Here is a 20,924-nt window from a genome sequence, read left to right on the forward strand (position 1 = left end):
GGGCAGAAGATTCCTACATGGCAGGGGGGCTGGACTAGATGGCCCTTGCGGGTCCCTTCCACCCTTACAGTTCTATGATTCTATGAGAACAACAGATAAAAATTAAAAGATGAAAAACAAAACTATAAAACAGGCACATAGAATGCACAGTTGCACATGATTTAATATAACCAGGTCCAAGAAAAGAATATTTGTGTGTGTTTTTGTGGGATGTGTGTTTTTTGTTTCTGTATTAAATAGGCAAAACAAACAAACAAAAAAGAATATCAGCGCCATCTCATTATCAAGTCTAGTTCCAGATTTTCAAGGCTTGAGATGAGAGTTGTCTTGAAGACTGCTCCGCCGCATACGTACAGTATGTACTAAGGGAATGCCAAAACATATAAAAAGTGTCTGGAGGTTCTAGCCCTCGTCAAAATCTCAAATTATGTGCAATTTTCTCCCTTAAAGCTATATTCCAGAGTGAGCGGCACACCAAGCGCCCTGTGTAAGATTTGGGACTGTTTTCCAGGGAGTTGCAATTACTGTTTGAGCTGCCAGGATCAGATCCAAGACCTGGTTCCTTCGCTCTTCCGATGTTCTGAGCTTTCCCCCTTCCTTCCTCCAGATGGAAAATGCTCCTCCTGGGAAAAGGACCCTGTACTTGTTCTCCAAGGGCTCCCTCTCTCTGCAGGCCCACTTCTTCCCCTGGAAAAACGGCTCCCTAGCCAAGAAAGGTTCCCGCCGGTCTCAGGGGTCGGAGGCCCCCAGGGAGCAGGACAGGTCGCGGAGGTGCAAAACCCGGAGCTTCCTCCTCCATCACGACGGGCTGCTCCTTCTGCCATCATATGCAGGGCCCTCCATCCGCTTGTGGAGAAGGTGCTACCTTCGCGGGAGCCCGCAAACCCAGGTACGAAACAGCAGAGGCGTAGCACAAAATAACAGAATCGCGGGCAGGTTGGGAGGTGGTCATTAGATAACCCAACCTGCGTTCTGCAAAAAAACCCTTCCTCATCTTTCTTGGGTTCAGAAAGTCCCGCCATTAATAGAAGCTGTTCCACAAGCAGAGGGAAGTGTTTTATTTATACCGTATTTTTCTGTGTATAACACGTCCCTGTGTATAAGACGCCCCCTAGTTTGCGGGACTCAAAATTAAGAAAATGGGGGGAGGTTGCCCAGAGTTGCTGAGCTTTTTTTGGGGGGGGGATTTTTGTCCCCACTCTGGACTATCCATGTATAAGACGACCTCCCATTTTTGACATGATTTTCTCAGAAAAAAACTTTGTCTTATACAGGGAAAAGTATGGTATGTTCGTTCTAAAACTTTTACAGTTTGTAATCCCACAACTGGCCTCCTAGCAGCAGTTCAAATCTAAAAAACTAACTAACTAAATAAATAAAATGTCATAAAGAACTCCAACTTCTGAGAAGACGGACAGAAATGAGGCAGGAGGATATGTTGAACGACAACCCAATTCGTTAAATGTGTTTTTGGTTTCATTTACCTTATGCACAAAACGCCTCGAGGTTGAAGTTTAGAAGGCGATTAATAAACCAATGGTGGTGATGATAAAAATAATAATAATTAATGATAATTTCATGTTATGGGGAGGAGGATGTATACAGAGGGGCTAACGGGTAGGAATCCCAAGAGGTAGAGGTTTGCAGCTGTGTGGTGCCATCTAGTGTCCAAACTACTTTTGGATTCTTTTATAAAAGGGTTTTTTCCTCATTATTACAGTATGAGCGGACGTGGGTGGCGCTGTGGGTTAAACCACAGAGCCTAGGACTTGCCGATCAGAAGGTTGGCGGTTCAAATACCCGCGTCGGAGTGAGCTCCCCTTGTTCGGTCCCAGTTCCTGCCAACCTAGCAGTTCAAAAGCACCTCAAAGTGCAAGTAGATAAATAGGTACCGCTCCGATTGGTGTTTCCGTGCGCTGCTCTGGTTCGCCAGAAGCGGCTTAGTCATGCTGGCCACATGACCCGGAAGCTGTATGCCAGCTCCCTCTGCCAGTAAAGTGAGCTGAGCGCCGCAACCCCAGAGTTGGCCACGACTGGACCTAATGGTCAGGGGTCCCTTTACCTTTACAGTATGAGCACATATTATGCGGGGAGGGTGGGATTTTGGTTGCAAGGGTTCCATATTTACATGAACATCTTGTATACCAAAACCCTTGGCGCTATGAGAGAGTATCCCCAGCACTTCCAGTGCTCACGTGCCGAAGGGTCTTGCCCAGCAAGCAAAGCAGAGAGCTTAAAAGCTCTTTCCGCGCCAGGAAACCCCAGGAGACACAGCACAAATAAGAGCTTCTTGCTTGGATGTAATTTGCGCAGTTTCAATCAGCTGATCTTCAGCTGTGCTGAAGTTGCAGACCTTGCTTCTGAGTTAAGGACTCGGCAGCAGCTAGACCCACTGTTTTGCAAACAGTGATCCTCAAATCTACCGTCAGTTGTGGAAGCAGTGAGGGGGAAACCAGAAGATGAAGTGAGGACGACTTCCTGATGTTGATAGCTGCCTTTAGCAGCTCACGATTAGAAACAGATTCTTCACAGCTAGGTCTCCAGAGGCCGTCGTGTGCCACGTCTATTAGGCAGCCACTGCATCCTGCCCCTTCCAGCCTGCGCCAGTTCATTAAAAGAGGAAATAAATAACAGGGATTTGGAAACGAGTTCTGAAGCAAACGTCCTGCGGCTGGAAATAGGAACAAGGGATGCTAGACGCTTAGAAAATTATGCCTGGCATTGAGAAAGGAGATGCAGAAAAGTATTTCTGCCTCTCTCTTAACGTCAGGACTTGAAGTTGAATGTTGGAAGATTCAGGAAAGATTAAAAAGAGGACTTCTTCACATAGTGCAAACTATGGAACTTGCTCCCCTAGGAGCCAGGGATGGCTGTCAACTTGGGTGGCTTTGGAAGAGGACTGGACTAATTCATGGAGGAAAAGGCTATCAGTGGCTACCAGGCATGATCAGAGGCAATATATGCTTCTCAATCCGATTTGCTGGAAACTGCAGGAAGGGAGTTTGCTGATGTTGCATTCAGGTCCTGCTTGTGGTCTTCCGAACAGGACACTTGGTTGGCCACCGTGAGAACAGGAGGCTGAACGAGATGGGCCTCCTTTGGCTTGATCCAAGCAGGGCTCTGATATATTCCTATAAAGGTAAAGGTAAAGGGACCCCTGACCATTAGGTCCAATCGTGGCTGACTTTAGGGTTGCGGCGCTACTGCTAGGTTGGCAGGAGCAGGGACCGAGCAATGGGAGCTCACCCCATCGCGGAGATTCGAACTGCCGACCTTCTGAACGGCAAGTCCTAGGCTCTGTGGTTTAACACACAGCACCACTGTATATTGCTATACAAGGGAGCTAATTTAAAAGGAGGGTATGAAAAGCCTCTCCCCCAAAGCCAGCGGTGGAGCTTGCTGGTGACGTCAAGTCTCTTTCCGCTTAGCGCAGAGATGGAGAACCTTTCTCCCAGCTCGAGGGGCTGCCTCCTCTCCTTGCCAGTCTTCAAGGTGGGATAGCTCGGATGGTTACAGTGTGGTGCTGATGATGCCACGGTTGCAGGTTTGATCCCCGTAAGGAACAGCTGCATGTTCCTGTGTTGTGGGGGGTTGGACCAGATGATCCTTAGGATCACATTCAACCTTATGATTCTGTGATCCCAAAGGTCACGTGTCTGTGGTAGGCAAAAAATGGGCGGGGTTACAGATGTAAACACTGCTGTTTCACAGAATCGTAGAGTGGGGAGGGGCCGAGAGTGTCTTGTGGCGCAGAGCGCTAGGGCGCCAGGTTCTGGAGGGCGCCAGGGAAGAGGCGGAGGCAGGACACGGCGCCTCCCGGCACCAGCTCGCTGCCCTCGCCCACCTCCGCCATGCCGCACCAAAGCAGCACTGCACACGGAGCCTCTGCTTGCCGTGGCCACCATGGCACGATGTGGCCAGCTGATCTGGGAGCCGCCGTGTCCAGCCTCCGCCTCTTCCCTGCTGGAGAAGCTGCCCTTCAGCCGCTGCCCGCCTCCTCCAGCCCTGCAAAGCTGGGCACGCCGCTGGCAGTGCCGCCCTCCCTAAAAAAGGTTGGCAACTCTGGGAAACGGGGGGGGGGGGGAGGCGGAGGAATCTTTGCAACACGGCACCAGAGATGCTTAAGACGGCCCTGGGTGGGACTGCCAAGGGTCATCTCATCCAGTCCCCTGTCCAGTAGGGAGGGACCGCCCCACGGAGGACCTTAAGGTCAATAAATAGCAACACCCTAGAGGTCCCGGGCGCTAAGGAAGTCAGATTAGCCTCAACCAGAGCCAGGGCCTTTTCAACACTGGCTCCGGCCTGGTGGAACGCTCTGTCTCGTGAGACCAGGGCTCTGCAGGATCTGATTTCTTTCCGCAGGACCTGTAAGACAGAGTTGTTCTGCCTGGCCTTTGGCTTGGAATCAATTTGATTCCCTCCCCCTCTTCTTTTTTCCTTTCTCCTTCTGTGATGAAACTCTTATTTGGGGACTTCCCTGGCTTTTTTCTGGCCCACGTAGGACCAGTTTGGATAGTTTCTGCTGAAAGGAGGCTTATTTTAACGGTGTACTTAATCTTGCTTTTAAGTTGTATTTTAATCGATTGTTTTTACCTAGTGTTAGCCGCCCTGAGCCCGGTCTTAGCTGGGGAGGGCAGGGTATAAATAAAATTTATTATTATTATTCTTATTCTTAATTCCACAGCTAGGAAGTCTTGTCTGCTGCTGTTACAATGTGGTTTAGGCATTGCTTTTGTAGAAACAGCAGTCTTGCCTTTCTTTTCAGGCTGGTCTCTTTGCTCCCAGCATTGTGGGCCTCACTGAGGAACTGGACCTGCTCCAAGAGCGGCTGAACTACTGGCAAGCTAGAGGAAGCTAGCGGCACGATGCTCGAGAAGGCCGAAGCGTTCCACGCAGAGCCCACGCAGACTGCCTGGAGCTCCCTCCTGCCACCCCATCAAGAACGGGGCGGGTCCTCAGCGTATCCAACGCAGACCTGGTGCATCCCGCTTTCCAAGAAGAGACAGCAGTTCAATATGCACATTTCAGAGATTCGCAGAATCGTCGAGTTGGAAGGGACCCCAAGGGTCATCCAGTCCAACCCCCTGCAATTTTCACAGAGCTCCATTTGGAAATCTTACCCAGCTGGCAGAAAACTGATGCACTCAGGCTATGGGATTGATGTTTGTGGCTGGACGACCGTGCCTCGAATCATCGGAAGTGTCTGTTCTGAAGTTGCCTGGCTCAGCAAACAGATCTTACTGACCCATCTGTGGTTCTGTCCTGAATTTATATTCGCCCCAAATGTTCTGCTTTGATTGCAATGGGATGTGGGGCTTAATATCGCTGCGATATTGGGTGCCTGCCATCAGGTGTTTGCTTTGTCTTTTCTTTTTTAAATTAAAAAACTTACTAAAGCCGCATACATTTACGTGGCTCCCCCCAAAGAAAATGTAGGGAAATGTAGTTTGTCAGGTGCGCTAAAGATCACCAACTACAGTTCCCAGGATTCTTTGGGAGAAGTCATGTGCCTGAAATGTGTGACGTGTCACTAATCCAGATTAAATTTGGTGGGGAGGGGGGCCAGCGGGGAATAACATGGGCTGCTGGCATTCTGATGTTGCTATCATGATGCCCCCCGCAAAGGCCTGAATGCTTGAGGAGCAACCATCCCATGATAAACACCTGCCTGGAAGTGCCTGGAAGTACCTGGTAGCTCAGAGTGGGCTGACCAGCTCTGTGTAGTCTGCTTTATTCTCTCTGCCTCCTAGAACCCACCAAGGGGTATTGACCTATATGTCCCCAAAATGTCCAGTTCTCGTAAGACTTAAAACGTGGGGTAGCCAATGCGGTTCCCTCCAGATGTTGGTGGGCTTCGGCTCTCGCTGTCATCCCTAACCACTTGTTGCACTGGTTGCTGCAGCTGCGAGGGGGCTTGGAGATGAACAACATCTTGAGAGCATCACAGGAGGCAGTGATGGCCCCCAGCCCAGATGACTTTAAAAGAGGATTAGACACGCTCATGGAGGAGAGAGTTATCGAGGGCTACTAGCCAGGATATAGGGACGCAGGTGGCACTTTGGGTTAAACCACAGAGCCTAGGAATTGCCGATCAGAAGGTCGGCGGTTCGAATCCCCGCGACTGGATGAGCTCCCGTTGCTCGGTTCCAGCTCCTGCCAACCTAGCAGTTTGAAAGCATGTCAAAGTGCAAGTAGATAAATAGGTACCACTCTGGCAGGAAGGTAAACGGCGTTTCCGTGCGCTGCTCTGGATCGCCAGAAGTGGGTTAGTCATGCTGGCCACATGCTGTACGCTGGCTCCCTCAGCCAATAAAGCGAGATGAGCGCCACAACCCCAGAGTCGGCCACAACTGGACCTAATGGTCAGGGATCCCTTTACCTTTTCCTTTACTAGCCAGGATGGCTATGCTCTGCCTCTGTAGTTGGAGGAAGAAATGCCTCTGAACCCCAGTTGCTGGAGACCACAGGAGGGGGCAATGCTATTGTGCTTAAATCCGGCGCGTGAGTTCATTGGAGGCATCTGGTTATGAGACCAGGATTCTGAACCAGGTGAGCCTCCTTGGCCTCATCCAGAAGACTCTTCTTGCACAGAATATCTGCTTCGTCCAGGCATATTTGCAAGCGTCAGGCAGCCCATGAGAAATTGGCTAGTGGACCGGCACCTCCTTCAGTCCCTAGACTGCAGTGTTAGGCATGAGCTTTCCTTTGCAGTCTGTAAAAAACCAAACAAGAACCCTGGACTATTAGAATCTTGCTCTTCTTTGTAGGGGAATAGAAGTGAAATGTTGTTCCTCCTCTATCAGAGATGGTGGGGTGACTTTTCCTTTTCAACTGCTGCTGAGTGATCAATACTTTGATGCTTTGGGATCCAGTGCTGAGCGGGCCCCAACCTCATTAGATCTGCACCCACAAGGCTGCAACAAGGGCTTGCAAATAAGTTTGAACAAACTTTGGAAAGTGAAATGTTCAGGAGGATTCTCCAAGGATTCTCCCGACAGCAGATTTTTCTTTCCTGCCAAGCTGAGCAATAAATCTAATGGCCTCAAAGCTCTGGACAGAACTGACGGGAAGCTTTATTATTATTATTAAACTAGGAAATCATGCTTTCGCAATCTGTAAACCAGATTTTCTGGCCAGTTCTGGGGTACATACACACCCCAGTTCTTCTTTAGCACTTTCTGTGGTCATTTCCGCAGTCACTTTTTTTTAAAAAAAAGTTTGGTGTGGAAGATAAGAGGTGCCAAAACAGATGTTCAGAGAAGCTTTTTTTAAAAAATATAGCACTTATTGAGAAATGGCATGTTATGTATGTGAGAGAAATCCCATCCCCTGCCTCTAGCCTGCTTACTGGCCTGAGATATTGCCCTGTGGTTAAATAAAGGGACCACCCTGGTTGCAAACAGGACAATGAATTAAAAAAGAGCTGGTCTGCTCCAACAAATTATTGTCCCCTAGGCAGAAATGGTGGAATTTTCTGCTGTGTGTACTGTTCAGAAATGAAAGAACACGGTACAGCTGTGTGCATGTGTTGGAGAGTCCTCTAAAGGGCTTTATCCCAAAATCACAGAATTGTAGAGTTGGAAGAGACTCCAAGGACCATTCTAGTCCAATTTTCTGCAATGCAGGAATCACAGATAAAACATCCATGACAGAGGATCACCCAACCTGTGCTTAAAAACCTCCAAGGAAGGAGAGTTTGCCACCTTTCAAGGGAGTCCGTTCCACTGTAAAACAGTTGCTGCTGCTGTCACTCCATACTCAAGAATAGGTTTCCCCGAGGCTTGTTAAAAAACAGGAGCCCCCCCCACCCTGGAAATTCACTAACAGTGTTCGTCAGGCAGCATTCAATGTTGCTTCATATGTCTGGTATCTATAAATCATCAAAGCGGAGTCCTTTGGTACGCCGTTGCCTGGGAACGCCGAAATGCGATGCTGGTACTTAGGAACTTAATACGTCTCTCCATCCATTTCTGTATATTATGTTTGCACTGTCTTGTTGTCGTGTTCCTTCAATGTGTCCCCCCCCCCCTCCCTAACAGGAGAAAATCCATAGTGGGAAAGTATTTCCATTTAAGATATAGGGTTTTTGTGTTTTTTTCCTTTTGCCCCCAAGCAAAGGGGGTTAAAATGCTGCTGTTACATATTTGCTGTTAAATGTTTCCATTTCCATTTTGTAAGCTTTGGTCCAGAAGCCTTTTAGAGCTAATGGGGAAACAAGCAGTTTTAAGCTAAAGAACAATTTCAAATAAATAAATAAGTACCTTGTGAATACAATTCTGCAGGTAATTGTAAATGGATTTGCTCCCAGGGACATTTGTAAGTTGGAGGAAAAGCGCCCCCCTCCCCAGCCTTTGGCTACAAACTGTCCTACAGCTGTTTTAAGGGGATAATATATGGTCAGGGCTTGTGACACTGCAGCCTTCTCTCCTTAAACAGACACGAGATTAAAAGAAAGAAAAGAACCCCCTTTATGCATCCCAGATGCTGAGGAAAAAACAACACTGGACTGTTGCATTCACAAGCCCTTTTTGTGGACTTCCCAGAAGCACCTGGCTTTCTGCTGCTGGGGAAAATATATTTGTTTGTTGATTCATTTATTTATTTACGGCATTTGCCACTGGGATTTTCAGCCCCAAAGTCTCCCGGAGTGGTTTACGCACTATCAATTGAAACAAGAGTCCCTGGTGCCCACAGGCTTATAACCTTTTTAAAACAAAAAACAAAACATAACTACGACATACAAGGGTAAAAGGCCATGGAGGGAAGACGAAAAACGAAAATCAGGCCAACTGGCAAATAAACAGTTCACAGGTGCCTAGTGGAGCTCATCTTTCTGCAAAGCTGATGGGATGAGCCTTCTGCTCCCGACCGCTCGTGGCCTCATGGCTGCTCTTAAATTTGTCTTCAGCTTCATGTAATTCAGTTCTGTCATTGCTACTACCACCCAGATAGGTAAACTGGAAGGATCATTCTGATATGGCGGATAAAATGTGTGTGTGTCTGGGTGCTTCCAGACTGTCACTGTTTGGTGGCGGGAATCAATCACATATTTTCAAATCTAGATTGCACAATTAGGGGATGATGGTGAGCTCTGGAGTAACAAGCCTGCCTCCCTAAAAGAGGGAACTTTTGAGGGAAATGAAAGAGATGGGAAATACACTAGATGACATCTGCTTCGACACATCATCTAACCTCCCTGGAAACACATCGGAATGAATCCTCTATAAATAGCCAATGTTGTCTAATCTCCCTGCAAAGAAGCCAGGATGAATTCTTAGTAAATATGTCATCCAGAAGATCCTCACTCTTATTTTTCCATCTGTCGTATGTCCCTAGAATCAGGACCCCACCCCCCGCACAGGAAAATGGTGCCACAGGTGTGACTCACCTTAGGTCAGGATTAGGTCCGTTTTGGGGGCCTAATCTGGCCCACCGGTTGGTTCAATCCGGCCCCTGTGGCAGTTTATGTCTTGGGATAAAATCCTAAAAAAAAAAACCTCAACAACTTCAATCCTAAAAAGCTCAATAACTTTGGGGTAAAATCAGAAAGCAAGCTCAACAACTTCAATCGTTAAAAAAAGGTCAACAAATTTGGTCGGCCCTCACGGCCCTTCACTTCATCAAATCTGGCCCTCTTTGAAAAAAGTTTGGACATCTCTGCCTCAGGCCCAAATATGTCCCATTTGTGGAAGCCCAACTTACGATGGCTTTGGGGGACTACTGTTATGCCAATGCTGTACATTTTCTGTGCCCTCTTCATGTTATGCTGCTCACCCAAGGCAAATGTTTGTGCTAAGCAGGGGAAATATATTGATGTTAGCTGTGTAATCTGGGTGATGTCTCTCTGGTTTGGGGATGAAAGGAGGAGATAGAGAGAACTGGACACACCACAATGAGCTCCTTGGAGAAAAAGGTGGGGTAAAAATGTGAAGAAAATGGACGTGGGAATGCGTTTTGAGACTAGCCTTCTGCACAAAAGGTAAAACTCACCGTGAGGACTAGAATCTTGCTGTTTTTCAATGGGACTGCAACACGGCAAACATTTTAAAGCCCATAGCTCCATAGCTGTCAACTTTTCCCTTTTCTTGCGAGGAATCCTATTTGGAATAAGGGAATTTCCCTTTAAAAAAGGGAAACGTTGACAGCTATGTCTTGGGAACTGTAGTTTGTAAAGCGTGCTGGGAATTGTAGCTCTGCAAGGGGTAAACTCAACTTCCCAAGATTTGGGGTGGAGGGAAATACGTGCTTTAAATGTATAGTGTGCATGCAGCCCAATTGGCTGAGCCACTGCATAGGTGCATATACTGTACCCCAAATTCACCCTCCTGGTAAATCTGAGCGAAACAGAGTCCTGTCTGTTTCGAATGCTGGAGACCAAGTGACCCAATCAGGAGGGAGGGGAGGGACGAGGTGGAGCTACGCCGACGCTGATTTGCCCGCGTTTTGGGCCTTTTTTTTCTCTTTCCCGCAAGGAGCGCCGCTTTCTCCACTTCGTCGTGTGTTTTGTATTGGGAGGGAAAGGGCACTCCACGCTCGGGATGGTACCGGAAGTGACGTCCCCAACCAACCGCCATTTCGACCTTATCGCTTCCTGTTGCGTACAATTAACGTATGATACTGCGTACTATACTCCAAATACAGTACTGTATATGGAATATAGTAACAGTCGCAAAACTAACAATTTCTGAGGAGAAAATCCTGAGGTGAAAAAACATTCACACACACAAATATATATATGTGTGTCTATATCTATATTTATATCCATATATATAAAATAATATAATATATAATATATATGTGTTATAATATACATTTTATTACGACACGATATTAGAATTACCTCATAGTGCGTTTATTCCGTTAGCACCTTCTTACGCACGGCAACTTCCGCCTGCCCTCTTTCAAAATGGTGGCGCCGCTTTCACCTTAACAAGGCCGGAGCGGGCGTTTCACCTCCTCCGTTTAAACCTGACGAGGGCCGGCCTGCTGTTTCACAACGTCACGTCCGGTCTCCCGCCTTCTTTAACTGCCCGCTCCTAAGATGGCCGACGGCGCCTAGGGATCGCCGGTAGTACGCGCCGCTTCCGGTGGGCGGGGCGGCGTCGGCAGTGGCTCCTGGGAGGCCGTCGTGCTTGAGGCGTTGGGGTCGCGAGGTAGTTGGAAAGTGGCGCCAAGATGGCGGCTGGGCCCATCTCCGAGAGGAACCAAGGTGAGGGCTGGGGCTGGGGGGCAGGTCCCCCTTCTTCAGGGCGGAGGCTGTTGAAGTGGAGAACTATTATGGGTTGTAGCCCCCCCAAAAAACCCCTCCCCTCCCCTCTTGGCGTGGCAGGACCATTGGCTTTGCATAGGGAGGGATTAATGCTGTAGTAGTATTAGTAGTAGCAGTAATAATAATATTAATCAGTAGTAGTAGCAGCTGCTAATTATTATTGCCAACAGAACAGTCTCTATATAGGGGGAGCTTCCCGTTTTGGAAGTGGGTGGGTGAAGTTGAAGCTGATCTTGTTAATAGCAACAGAGGCTAATTACAATTAATAAAGATTTCACAAGTGCGTGTGGCTATATTTATCATCACCCTTACTGTCAGGCCAGTCTACATTGGGGTCGCTTCCCCTTTTTGTACGGCGTGGGCGACATTAAAGGCACTATTATTATTATTATTATTATTATTATTATTATTATTATAATATAAAAGCTACTTTTGTTTATATTATTAAGTTTAAGCTGCTATTTTTATTTGCAGTAACGGATGCTAATTATTGTTAATAATTCGGCTTTCGCGAGTGCAGGTGTCTACTGAAATGTTATTAAGTTGCAACTAACTTCAGGCATACTTGAAGTGAAAATCAATGTATACGTCTAGCTTATATGTCCATTAATTGCATAGGCCAGTTGGAAGGGATCCAACGGTCATCTAGTCCAACCTGCCCGTAGTGCATTCGTCTGGATGAGTTGGTGGAGAGATCTCTGAAGAGCCTGCTCTCTCTGTCCATGCAACTGATGTGTGTGTCTCTTTCCTCTCCGCTCCAGATGCCACTGTGTACGTTGGAGGCCTGGACGAAAAGGTCAGCGAACCTCTCCTGTGGGAGCTGTTCCTCCAGGCAGGTCCGGTCGTCAATACCCACATGCCCAAAGACAGAGTCACTGGCCAGCATCAAGGTAAGCGATGCCAAGAGCATGTTGTTTTGGAGGGAGCATGTTTGTCAGCGGATGTAACATGGCGCCCTCCATGTTCTTGGACTCCATCTCCCATGTGTTGTCAGCCAGGATGACCAACCTGAGCCATAAATCTTCCTTTGGCTTTGCTCATGAGCGAGCGATGGTCCCACCTATCTTGCAGAAAAGTCCAGTTCACTCACGTGCATAAGAATTGTCTCCTTGGGGGGGGGGGGTGAATAATCAGTAATTTCCGTGCATATAAGGTGCACCTAGCAGCATAGGAAGCTGCCTTTTCCTGAGTCAGACCCATTTGCCCATCTAGCTCAGTGTTGTCTACACTGACTGGCAGCAGCTCTCCAGCATTTCAGGCAGAGGTTCTCTCCCAACCCTACCATGAGATGCCACTGGGAGTTGAACCTGGGACATTCCGCTTGCAGAGTGGGTGCTCCTCCACTAGGCTATGGCAGAGCGCTTACCCTGTAGGTTTGCTTATTTAATTAGCTTTTCTTTAAAAAGGCCCCTGTTGGCTGCCACAACAAAATAAGTAATTACAAAACAAATGAAGCAGTTGCAACCTTGAAACAAGAAAAGGACAAAAACGATTCTAAATATACAAAAACAATATGCACATTTAAAAACAGTTACAATGTAAAAATGGTTGCGGTACTGGGACAATTTCCATATTCAAAGCATTCACATGCCTTCCTTACATGATATTTATCCCAGGTGGCTTACAGTGCAAACTGAAACAAGCAAATAACCCCTCTCCCCCACCCAGCAAAGCAGTGGCTCCCGAATATTTTGGGACCCCCCCCCCCCCGGTTCCGTAAACTTATCCCGGGTGCCCCCTACCTTATGAGATGAAGAAGAGGAGGAGGAGTTTGGATTTGATATCCCGCTTTATCACTACCCGAAGGAGTCTCCAAGCGGCTAACATTCTCCTTTCCCTTCCTCCCCTACAACAAACACTCTGTGAGGTGAGTGGGGCTGAGAGACTTCAAAGAAGTGTGACTGGCCCAAGGTCACCCAGCAGCTGCATGTGGAGGAGCGGAGACGCAAACCTGGTTCCCCAGATTACGAATCTACTGCTCTTAACCACTACCCCACACTGGCTCTCCAGCATTATTCAGAATAGCAGTTTGCATGTCACACCGAGGAAGATAATAACACAATAAAATCAGAGCACTTACGATTAATTGCACGCTTACTGAAAACCCAATTAAAACTATTCAGTTTAATTAACTGGGACCGGTTATAAGGAACGTACGTCTCCCTTGCTAGAACAGATCCACTGGCCTGTTTCTGGACACAGTTCAAAGTGCTGCGTATGACCTATAAAGCCCTGCATGGCCTAGGTCCAAGCTCTGAAAGACCACAATTCCTCATGTGAACCTGCCTGGGTTTTGAGATCTTTGGGAGAGACCCTTCTTTCAATACTGCAACCCTGACAGGTGGGGACATGGGAAAGGGCCTTCATGGTGGTGGCTGCTCCCAGACTTTGGACCTCCCTTTCTCCTTGTCCTTTCTCAGGGAGATGAAGAGCCCGTTCCAACAGGCTTTGGGGAATTGACTGCTTTTAATGAAAGGGCTGGTGCTGGGCTGCTTTTATTGTAATTATTTGTATGTTTTAAACAAATTTTATATAAGTATATAGTTTGAATTCTATCAATGCTTAATGTTTTCTAAAGATGGTTCCCCCCCCCCCGCATGCTTTTAGCAATCCTTGGTTTTTTATCTGTAAACTACCTTGCTTCTCCTCAGGAAAAAAGACTGAGAATAAATATAGCAGCAGCAGCAGCCGCAATAATAATAATAATAATAATAATAATAATAATAATAATAATAATAATAATTCTTCAACAAAACTGATGAACTTGATCCAGTAGTACCAGCTTCTTAAATGATTTATACCTCTAGCACCTCCCGAGTTAAAACAAAAAAACAATGATGTGTTTCTGTGTGGATTTTAAGTCTATGATTCCCCTCTATAAGTTTGCAGCATCTCCTCACACACTGGTGTTTCTGCCGAATCAACCCAAAGGTCTTTTCACTGCTGGCAGCTGCCATCGTCACTCACTTCCGATAAAATTACTGAGCAGACGCTTAGACTTGATTTCATGGCAACCCTATTTTAAGTGTTTCTCGTCCTGTCTCCTTCCAGGCTATGGGTTTGTGGAGTTCCTTAGTGAGGAGGATGCCGACTATGCCATCAAGATCATGAACATGATCAAGCTGTACGGGAAGCCGATCCGGGTGAACAAGGCCTCGGCCCACAACAAGAACCTGGACGTGGGCGCCAACATCTTCATCGGCAACCTGGACCCGGAGATTGACGAGAAGCTCCTCTACGACACGTTCAGCGCCTTCGGGGTCATCCTCCAGACCCCCAAGATCATGCGCGACCCGGACACGGGCAACTCCAAGGGGTACGCCTTCATCAACTTTGCCAGCTTCGACGCCTCCGATGCCGCCATCGAGGCCATGAACGGACAGTACCTGTGCAACCGCCCCATCACCGTCTCCTACGCCTTCAAGAAGGACTCCAAGGGCGAGAGGCACGGCTCGGCGGCCGAGCGCCTCCTGGCCGCCCAGAACCCCCTCTCGCAGGCCGACCGGCCCCACCAGCTCTTCGCCGACGCCCCTCCTCCGCCCTCAGTGCCCACCCCGGTTGTCACCACCTTGGGGCCAGGCGTCACCCCGCCAGGTATGCAGCCCCCTCTTTTCCTTTCGATATTTCTAAATTGGCTGGTGTTTTTCAATTTAGGTCTCTCTCTCTCTCTCTCCCCCCAGTCCCTCTCCCTGTGTCTCTGTCTCATTGGTTTTGAGAATGTTGAGAGTTGGCTGGTAGCCATGATGGCAATGTTCTGCCTCCACAGGCAGTAGCGCTTCAGAAGAGCTGGAAACCACTGGGGGAGAACGCTCTTCAGCTCAGTTCCTGCTTGTGGGCTTCCCATTGTGGCATCTGGTTGCCCACTGCCAGAATGGGATGCAGGCCTGCTCCAGCAGCCAGGCTCTTTTGATGTTCTTATGGAGCCTCAAGATCCACAGGCAGTCTAGACTCCTAGGCCCTTAGGGATATTTGGACCCTGTGAGAACAGGAGGCTGGACTAAATAATAATAATAATAAATTTTTATTTATACCCTGCCCTTCCTGGTTCAAAAAAACGGGCTCAGGTCGGCTAACAACAAATTTAAAACACTTAATTGATGCAACAAAAAACAGCATAAAATATAGTATGAAACGTGAATAACAATAAATTCAGAATTTGAAAATCAATTGGAGGGGCGGAATCCATCCAATAAACATTAGATGATCACCAGGGCTAGCTGGCTAAATTAGTCCTATTTGGGCCAGCGAGGAGACCAGGGGAGAATTAGCTGTGGGATCCCAGAGTGGGTAATCTTCATAAAAAGGGGAGGGGGAGGGGAGAAAGGGGAGTGAAAGATCAGGCTAAGTTCAAACTGAAAGCCAGGCAAAATAGCTCTGTCTTACAGGCCCTGTGGAAGGAGGTTAAATCCTGAAGGGTCCTGGTCTCATGGCACAGAGCATTCCACCAGGTCAGAGCCATCACTGAGAAGGCCCTGGCCCTGGTGGAGGATAGTCTGACTTCCTTAAGGCCCGGGACCTCTAAACTATGGTTATTCATGGACCTTAAGGTCTTCTGCGGGGCATACTAGGAGAGGCGGTCCCGTAAATACTACTCACCTGATTCAACAGCCAGGCTCTACTTACCAAATTAAAGAAAGTCATGGAGGTTAATGCTATCAGTGGCTGGTTGCTGGAAACTGCAAGAGGGAAGAGTGCTGTTGTGATTCAGTCCTGCTTGCCAGTTTCTCTTTGGGGGCATCTGTGTGGGCACTGGATGTTAGGCTACATGGGCCCTTGACCTGATCCAGCAACCCAGCCAGATGGGCAGGGTATAAATAATAATATGATTATGGACTCTCTAGGAGCAGAGCAGCCTGTTGTGATTTCTAGGTTCTTAGGGGGCAATAGGCCACTGCGAGAACGGGATGCTGGTGGACAAGAGCCCTCGCCCCCCCCCCCCCAGGCCTGATCCAGCAGGTCATTTTACGATGTTCTTATAGTTACCCCAAAACCGTGTTACTGCACGAAAGATGAATGCTCCTACTTCTCTGACATGGTTTACCTTAAACGGCTACAAGGTTTGATCAGTAGAGTAATCTGTTAAAACAGGGATTTGTGGGAGTGGGAGACACCCGGAACCCAACTCACATAATCTCTGATTATTGGTCGCATTGTCTAGATGCAAGGTAATGGAAGTTGATGTCCCTCTCCCTTGAGGTAAAGCTTCAGTTGGTCAGCTGGGTGGTAGGCTTCGCTTTAACTGGCAAGGCCGAGGCTCAAGGGCAAACCAGTTTTCTGTTGTTCTGGTGGTTTGCTGTTGTAGCTGTGCGCCTGGAAGATGCTGGGCAGATGGAAGAAAGGACTTCTTCACGCAGCACAGAATTAAACTGTGGAACTCGTGTCCGCAGGAGGCAGTGATGGCCACCAACACGAACGGCTTTAAAAAAGGATTGCACAAATTCATGGAGCAGGAGAAGGCTATCGATGGCTTCTAGCACAAGGACTCTGCTCTGTCTCCACTGCTCCTGTGGTTTCCAGCTTCTGAACGCCAGTAGCTGGAGACCACAGGAGAGGAGAGAGTTGTCTTCTGCTCAGGTCCTGCTTCTGGGTTTCCCAAAATGGGCATCTGCTTGGTCACTGTGAAACAGGGGTGCGAACTTGAATAAAATACTGCGGGGGCCCAGGTAAGCCCCGCCCTGCATAATCAATCACACACCCATCTGAATGCAAATGTCCATCAACTTTGTGGGGGCCCAGCCCCACAAATAATTTATTGTTGGCTCCTATGCTGTGAAAACAGGATGCTCGATTAGATGGGCCTTTGGCCTGATCCAGCCAACTGTTCTTACGCTCTTAGGAACATTCCTTTTAACAGAGTGGGATCTTTGTTGTATGGAATTCCAGGGTTTCTCTTCCTTCAGTGTCTCTTACAGTTCTCCTTTCCACCCTGCACAGGTATCCCGCCACCTGGGTCGTTCCCTCCGCCAGTGCCACCACCAGGAGCCATGCCCCCGGGGATGCCGCCAGCCATGCCGCCCCCACCCATGCCGCCTGGCGCTGGTGCCCCAGGACCGCCCTCCGGAGGTGCTCCTGGAGGGGCACATCCTCCCCACCCACATCCTTTCCCTCCAGGTGGGATGCATCCAGGTACGTTTTGCCTTTGGGGGCAGCTCTTTCTCTCTCTCTCTGCAAAATAACCACAACACCCTCAGTTACAGTGGACCTCTGCCTTCCTCTTAGGACACTTACTATTTTCATTTTAACTAAACACTTTTTATACTGCTTAGTGTAGTCTCTAAGCAACTTAACAATGTACAATACAGCTGTACCTTGGTTTTCAAACAGCTTAGTTCCCAAACGTTTTGGCTCCCGAACGTTGCAAACCCGGAAGTGACTGTTCCGGTTTGCGAACTATTTTTGGAAGCCGAACATTTGGTTTTCGAATGTTTTGGAAGTCGAACGGACTCCATTCGACTTCCAAGGTACGACTGTATAAAGAATACAATCCGGTTAAAATCATAAAATCAGACTTCAATTAAAATTGCTTGCTGGAGTAAAATCTTCACTGGGCGCTGGAATGTCAGGAGGGAGCAGGCTTATCTGACCTATGGAACTCACTTCCAACTGAGGTCGAACAGGCCCTTTACCTGCTGAACTTCTGGTGCCCAATGGGGGCTTTTTATTTCCTTATTTTATTTCCTTTTTATTTTTTGAAACTGGGCCCTTGATAATGACTGCAGCACAGCACCTGGGTCATGGGGAACCAATAACAGTGACTTCCCCGAAGACCTTAGTGATTGAGCAGGGATATGAGGGATTGGGCCGTCTCTGAGGAACCCTGGAGCCAAATAGTTAAGGATCTCGTAAGATGCGCAGAGGTGTGTCTGGCACCCTCACTGCACAGCTTCTAGCAACTGCTGAAGACTTGCCTTTCTTGCCACTTGAGTTTTCAGAACCCATCTTATTTTTACAATTGCAATTACGGTCATACCTTGGGTTACAGACTCTTCAGGTTGTGCACTGCGCCAAACCCGGAAGTACTGGAACAGGTTACTTCTGGGTTTCGGTGCTCGTGCATGTGCAGAAGTGCTAAATTGTGCATTTTGCATGTGCAGAAGCGCTGAATCGCGACCCGTGTGTGCAGACGCAGCGCTGCGGGTTGCGAGCGTGACTCCCGCACAGATCACGATTGCATCCCGAGCGTCCACTGTAGTTTCAAACTTAACGTCGTGTTTTGATGTTGCACCTGCACTGGGATCTAAGGGTGGAGGGCAGATAACAAATAACGCTACTGCGAATACTCCTACTAACTTCCGCACCTGCGTTTCCAGGAATGCCACAGATGCAGGTACATCACGGGATGCCCGGGATGGGCCCTCATCACCCAGGACCGCCGGGGGCAGGAGGCCAGCCGCCCCCCCGCCCTCCCCCAGGCATGCCCCACCCTGGCCCCCCACCCATGGGCATGCCGCCCCGGGGCCCTCACTTTGGATCGCCGATGGGTAAGTGTCGACAAGGCTTGGGGCGGTTGGGATCCTTCTAGGTTCCTCTTTTTGTTTAGTACAGAAACTCCTTTGGGAGGTGAATCTTTTCAGCTGGTTTCTTCCTTATGCCCTGTTCTTTCATTTGCATGAAGTGGAACTACAGATCTCAAATACAGATGGGGGGGGGGGGTTTAAATCTTTCCTGCTTCTTTTGCCGGGGGCACTTGCTCGTTCTGTGCTGTCCCTTGTTTCTCCCAGGCTGTTGTCTAATCCAGATACCTCCTCTTCTTCCTCCCCCAGGTCATCCCGGCCCCATGCCCCCACACGGGATGCGTGGGCCGCCTCCCTTGATGCCACCCCACGGATACAACGGGCCCCCTCGGCCCCCGCCCTACGGCTACCAGCGCATCCCTCTCCCCCCTCGGCCCACCCAGAGACCCATGGTGCCGCCCCGGGGGCCCATGCGGGGGCCCATGCCCCCCTAGGCAAGACAGCCCGACCACAGGCCGGCGTAAGAAAAGAATCTTCCTTCCTCCCACGGATTCCTCAGATTTATCACTTTCTTTCTTTTCTCTCCGGACAAACATTCCAGTGTTTTGTGTTTTTGCTTTCCCTGCGTGAAAAGAGGCTGCCCAACACCAACTTGGCAGTGTTGACGGTCTTTGCTTATCCTTCATGTTATTAATATTTTTTTTAGCTCCATCGCCTCCTGGAAGACGGAACAGGGTTTTAACGTTATTTTTTTATTACTGTTGTTACAATTCCTCTTTGTTGACACCCAACTTAGCCATGTGATTTGCAAATAAAAGTCTGGGAAGATGCTCCTAATATTATTTTTTTTAAAAAAAGAAAAAATTACAGCGTTCCTTCTACCAGCACCCACCCATCCTTAGGGCTCCGGCTGGTTATTTTTAGGCGTCTGTGGTGGATTTTCTCTAATTAACCACACCAGTTGTGATCTCTAAGCTTTACTTGGAAAAAAAACAACAACAGCTGCTGGGGAACCCACAAAAGTGGAGTCTAGAGGCCTATGCATCACACAGGCTTACAGAGAGGCATTCCACCACCTTACATTTACGCATGTATAGAAATTAAGTCACATTCTCAGAGGAAAAGCGGGTATTGTCTGATCTGGATGCCTGATTCAGCAAGATGAACAGGATGTCTGCTCTCAAAGGCTCTTTTTTCCTGTGCAAATTTGCATGACACACTTTAAAGACAGTGAATAAGCAGATTCTCTTACCAATACCCTTTCATCACATGTAGGCTGTCTTATGAAAGATATACTATAATTCCCACCACACCTACAAAGGTCCAACAGGGTGCCAGGCACTGTCTACGAATGCCTTTGGGGCTATGTGCAGTCTGTCATAGGTGGTTGGCTGTGGGGTTCAGCATTTTGGCACCCTAATCCTTAATGCTGATTTTATTCTGGGTGTGTTCAGTGAAGAATTGCTTCACCTCCAAAACCTGCAGCTTAGGTGTGTGAGTATTTTTTTGGGGGGGGGGGGGCGTTTATTCATCCTACCTCTCTTTCAAATCAGAACCAGTGAAGGCGGTCTGGAGGTGGTTGGAGGATGGATGGCGGCTAACAGATTGAGGTTGAATCCTGACAAGACAGAAGTACTGTTTTTGGGGGACGGGAGGTGGGCGGGTATGGAGGACTCCCTGGTCCTGAATGGGGTAACTGTGCCCTTGAAGGACCAGATGCGCAGCCCGGGAGTCATTTTGGACTCACAGCTGTCCATGGAGGTGCAGGTTGTTTCTGTGTCCAGGGCGGCTGTCTACCAGCTCCACCTGGTACGCAGGCTGAGACCCTCCCTGCCCGCGGACTGTTTCGCCAGAGTGGTGCATGCTCTAGTTATCTCCCGCTTGGACTACTGCAATGCGCTCTGCGTGGGGCTACCTTTGAAGGTGACCTGGAAACTGCAATTAATTCAGAATGCGGCAGCTAGACTGGTGACTGGGAGCGGCCGCCAAGACCACATAACACCGGTCCTGAAAGATCTGCATTGGCTCCCAGTACGTTTCCGAGCACAATTCAAAGTGTTGGTGCTGACCTTTAAAGCCCTAAACGGCCTCGGCCCAGTATACGTGACGGAGTGTCTCCACCCCCATCGTTCTGCCTGGACACTGAGGTCCAGCTCCAAGGGTCTTCTGGCGGTTCCCTCATTGCGAGAAGTGAGGTTACA

General features: G+C 48.6%; 2 protein-coding genes and 1 long non-coding RNA gene across 3 annotated transcripts in view; 2 read left to right on the top strand and 1 right to left on the bottom strand.

Moving 5' to 3' along the window:
* The window catches only part of MTMR11 (myotubularin related protein 11), a 42,303-nt gene extending 34,029 nt beyond the window's left edge, over positions 1–8,274 (top strand). The window contains exons 16-17 of the mRNA XM_083591122.1: positions 608–889; positions 4,766–8,274. Of these exons, the coding sequence (XP_083447248.1) occupies positions 608–889; positions 4,766–4,858 (375 nt within the window). The 3' untranslated portion in view covers positions 4,859–8,274. The remainder of the gene's footprint in view (positions 1–607; positions 890–4,765) is intronic.
* On the bottom strand, positions 8,026–11,044 carry LOC310752017. Its single transcript, XR_014542792.1, has 2 exons — positions 10,841–11,044; positions 8,026–9,483 (listed from the first exon to the last, which is right to left on the bottom strand). It is a non-coding gene; the product is annotated as an uncharacterized lncRNA (long non-coding RNA).
* A 23-nt stretch (positions 11,045–11,067) lies between these two features.
* On the top strand, positions 11,068–19,553 carry SF3B4 (splicing factor 3b subunit 4). Its single transcript, XM_083591376.1, has 6 exons — positions 11,068–11,209; positions 12,031–12,159; positions 14,321–14,863; positions 17,204–17,395; positions 18,580–18,750; positions 19,033–19,553. Exons 1-6 carry the CDS (start codon positions 11,176–11,178, stop codon positions 19,215–19,217), a joined length of 1,254 nt encoding a protein of 417 aa, XP_083447502.1. The 5' UTR covers positions 11,068–11,175; the 3' UTR covers positions 19,218–19,553.
* Positions 19,554–20,924: the final 1,371 nt, after the last annotated feature.

The sequence above is a fragment of the Podarcis filfolensis genome (genome assembly GCF_964270895.1).
Source record: "Podarcis filfolensis genome assembly, chromosome: 16".
In the NCBI taxonomy this organism is placed as follows: Eukaryota; Metazoa; Chordata; class Lepidosauria; order Squamata; family Lacertidae; genus Podarcis; species Podarcis filfolensis.

Excerpts from the sequence above, each read along its gene's own strand:
- SF3B4 (XM_083591376.1), top strand. The coding sequence starts at position 11,176 with ATGGCGGCTGGGCCCATCTCCGAGAGGAACCAAG. Across the intron at positions 12,160-14,320 it reads AGTCACTGGCCAGCATCAAG|GCTATGGGTTTGTGGAGTTC; the intron begins GTAAGCGATGCC and ends GTCTCCTTCCAG. Across the intron at positions 18,751-19,032 it reads TCACTTTGGATCGCCGATGG|GTCATCCCGGCCCCATGCCC; the intron begins GTAAGTGTCGAC and ends TTCCTCCCCCAG.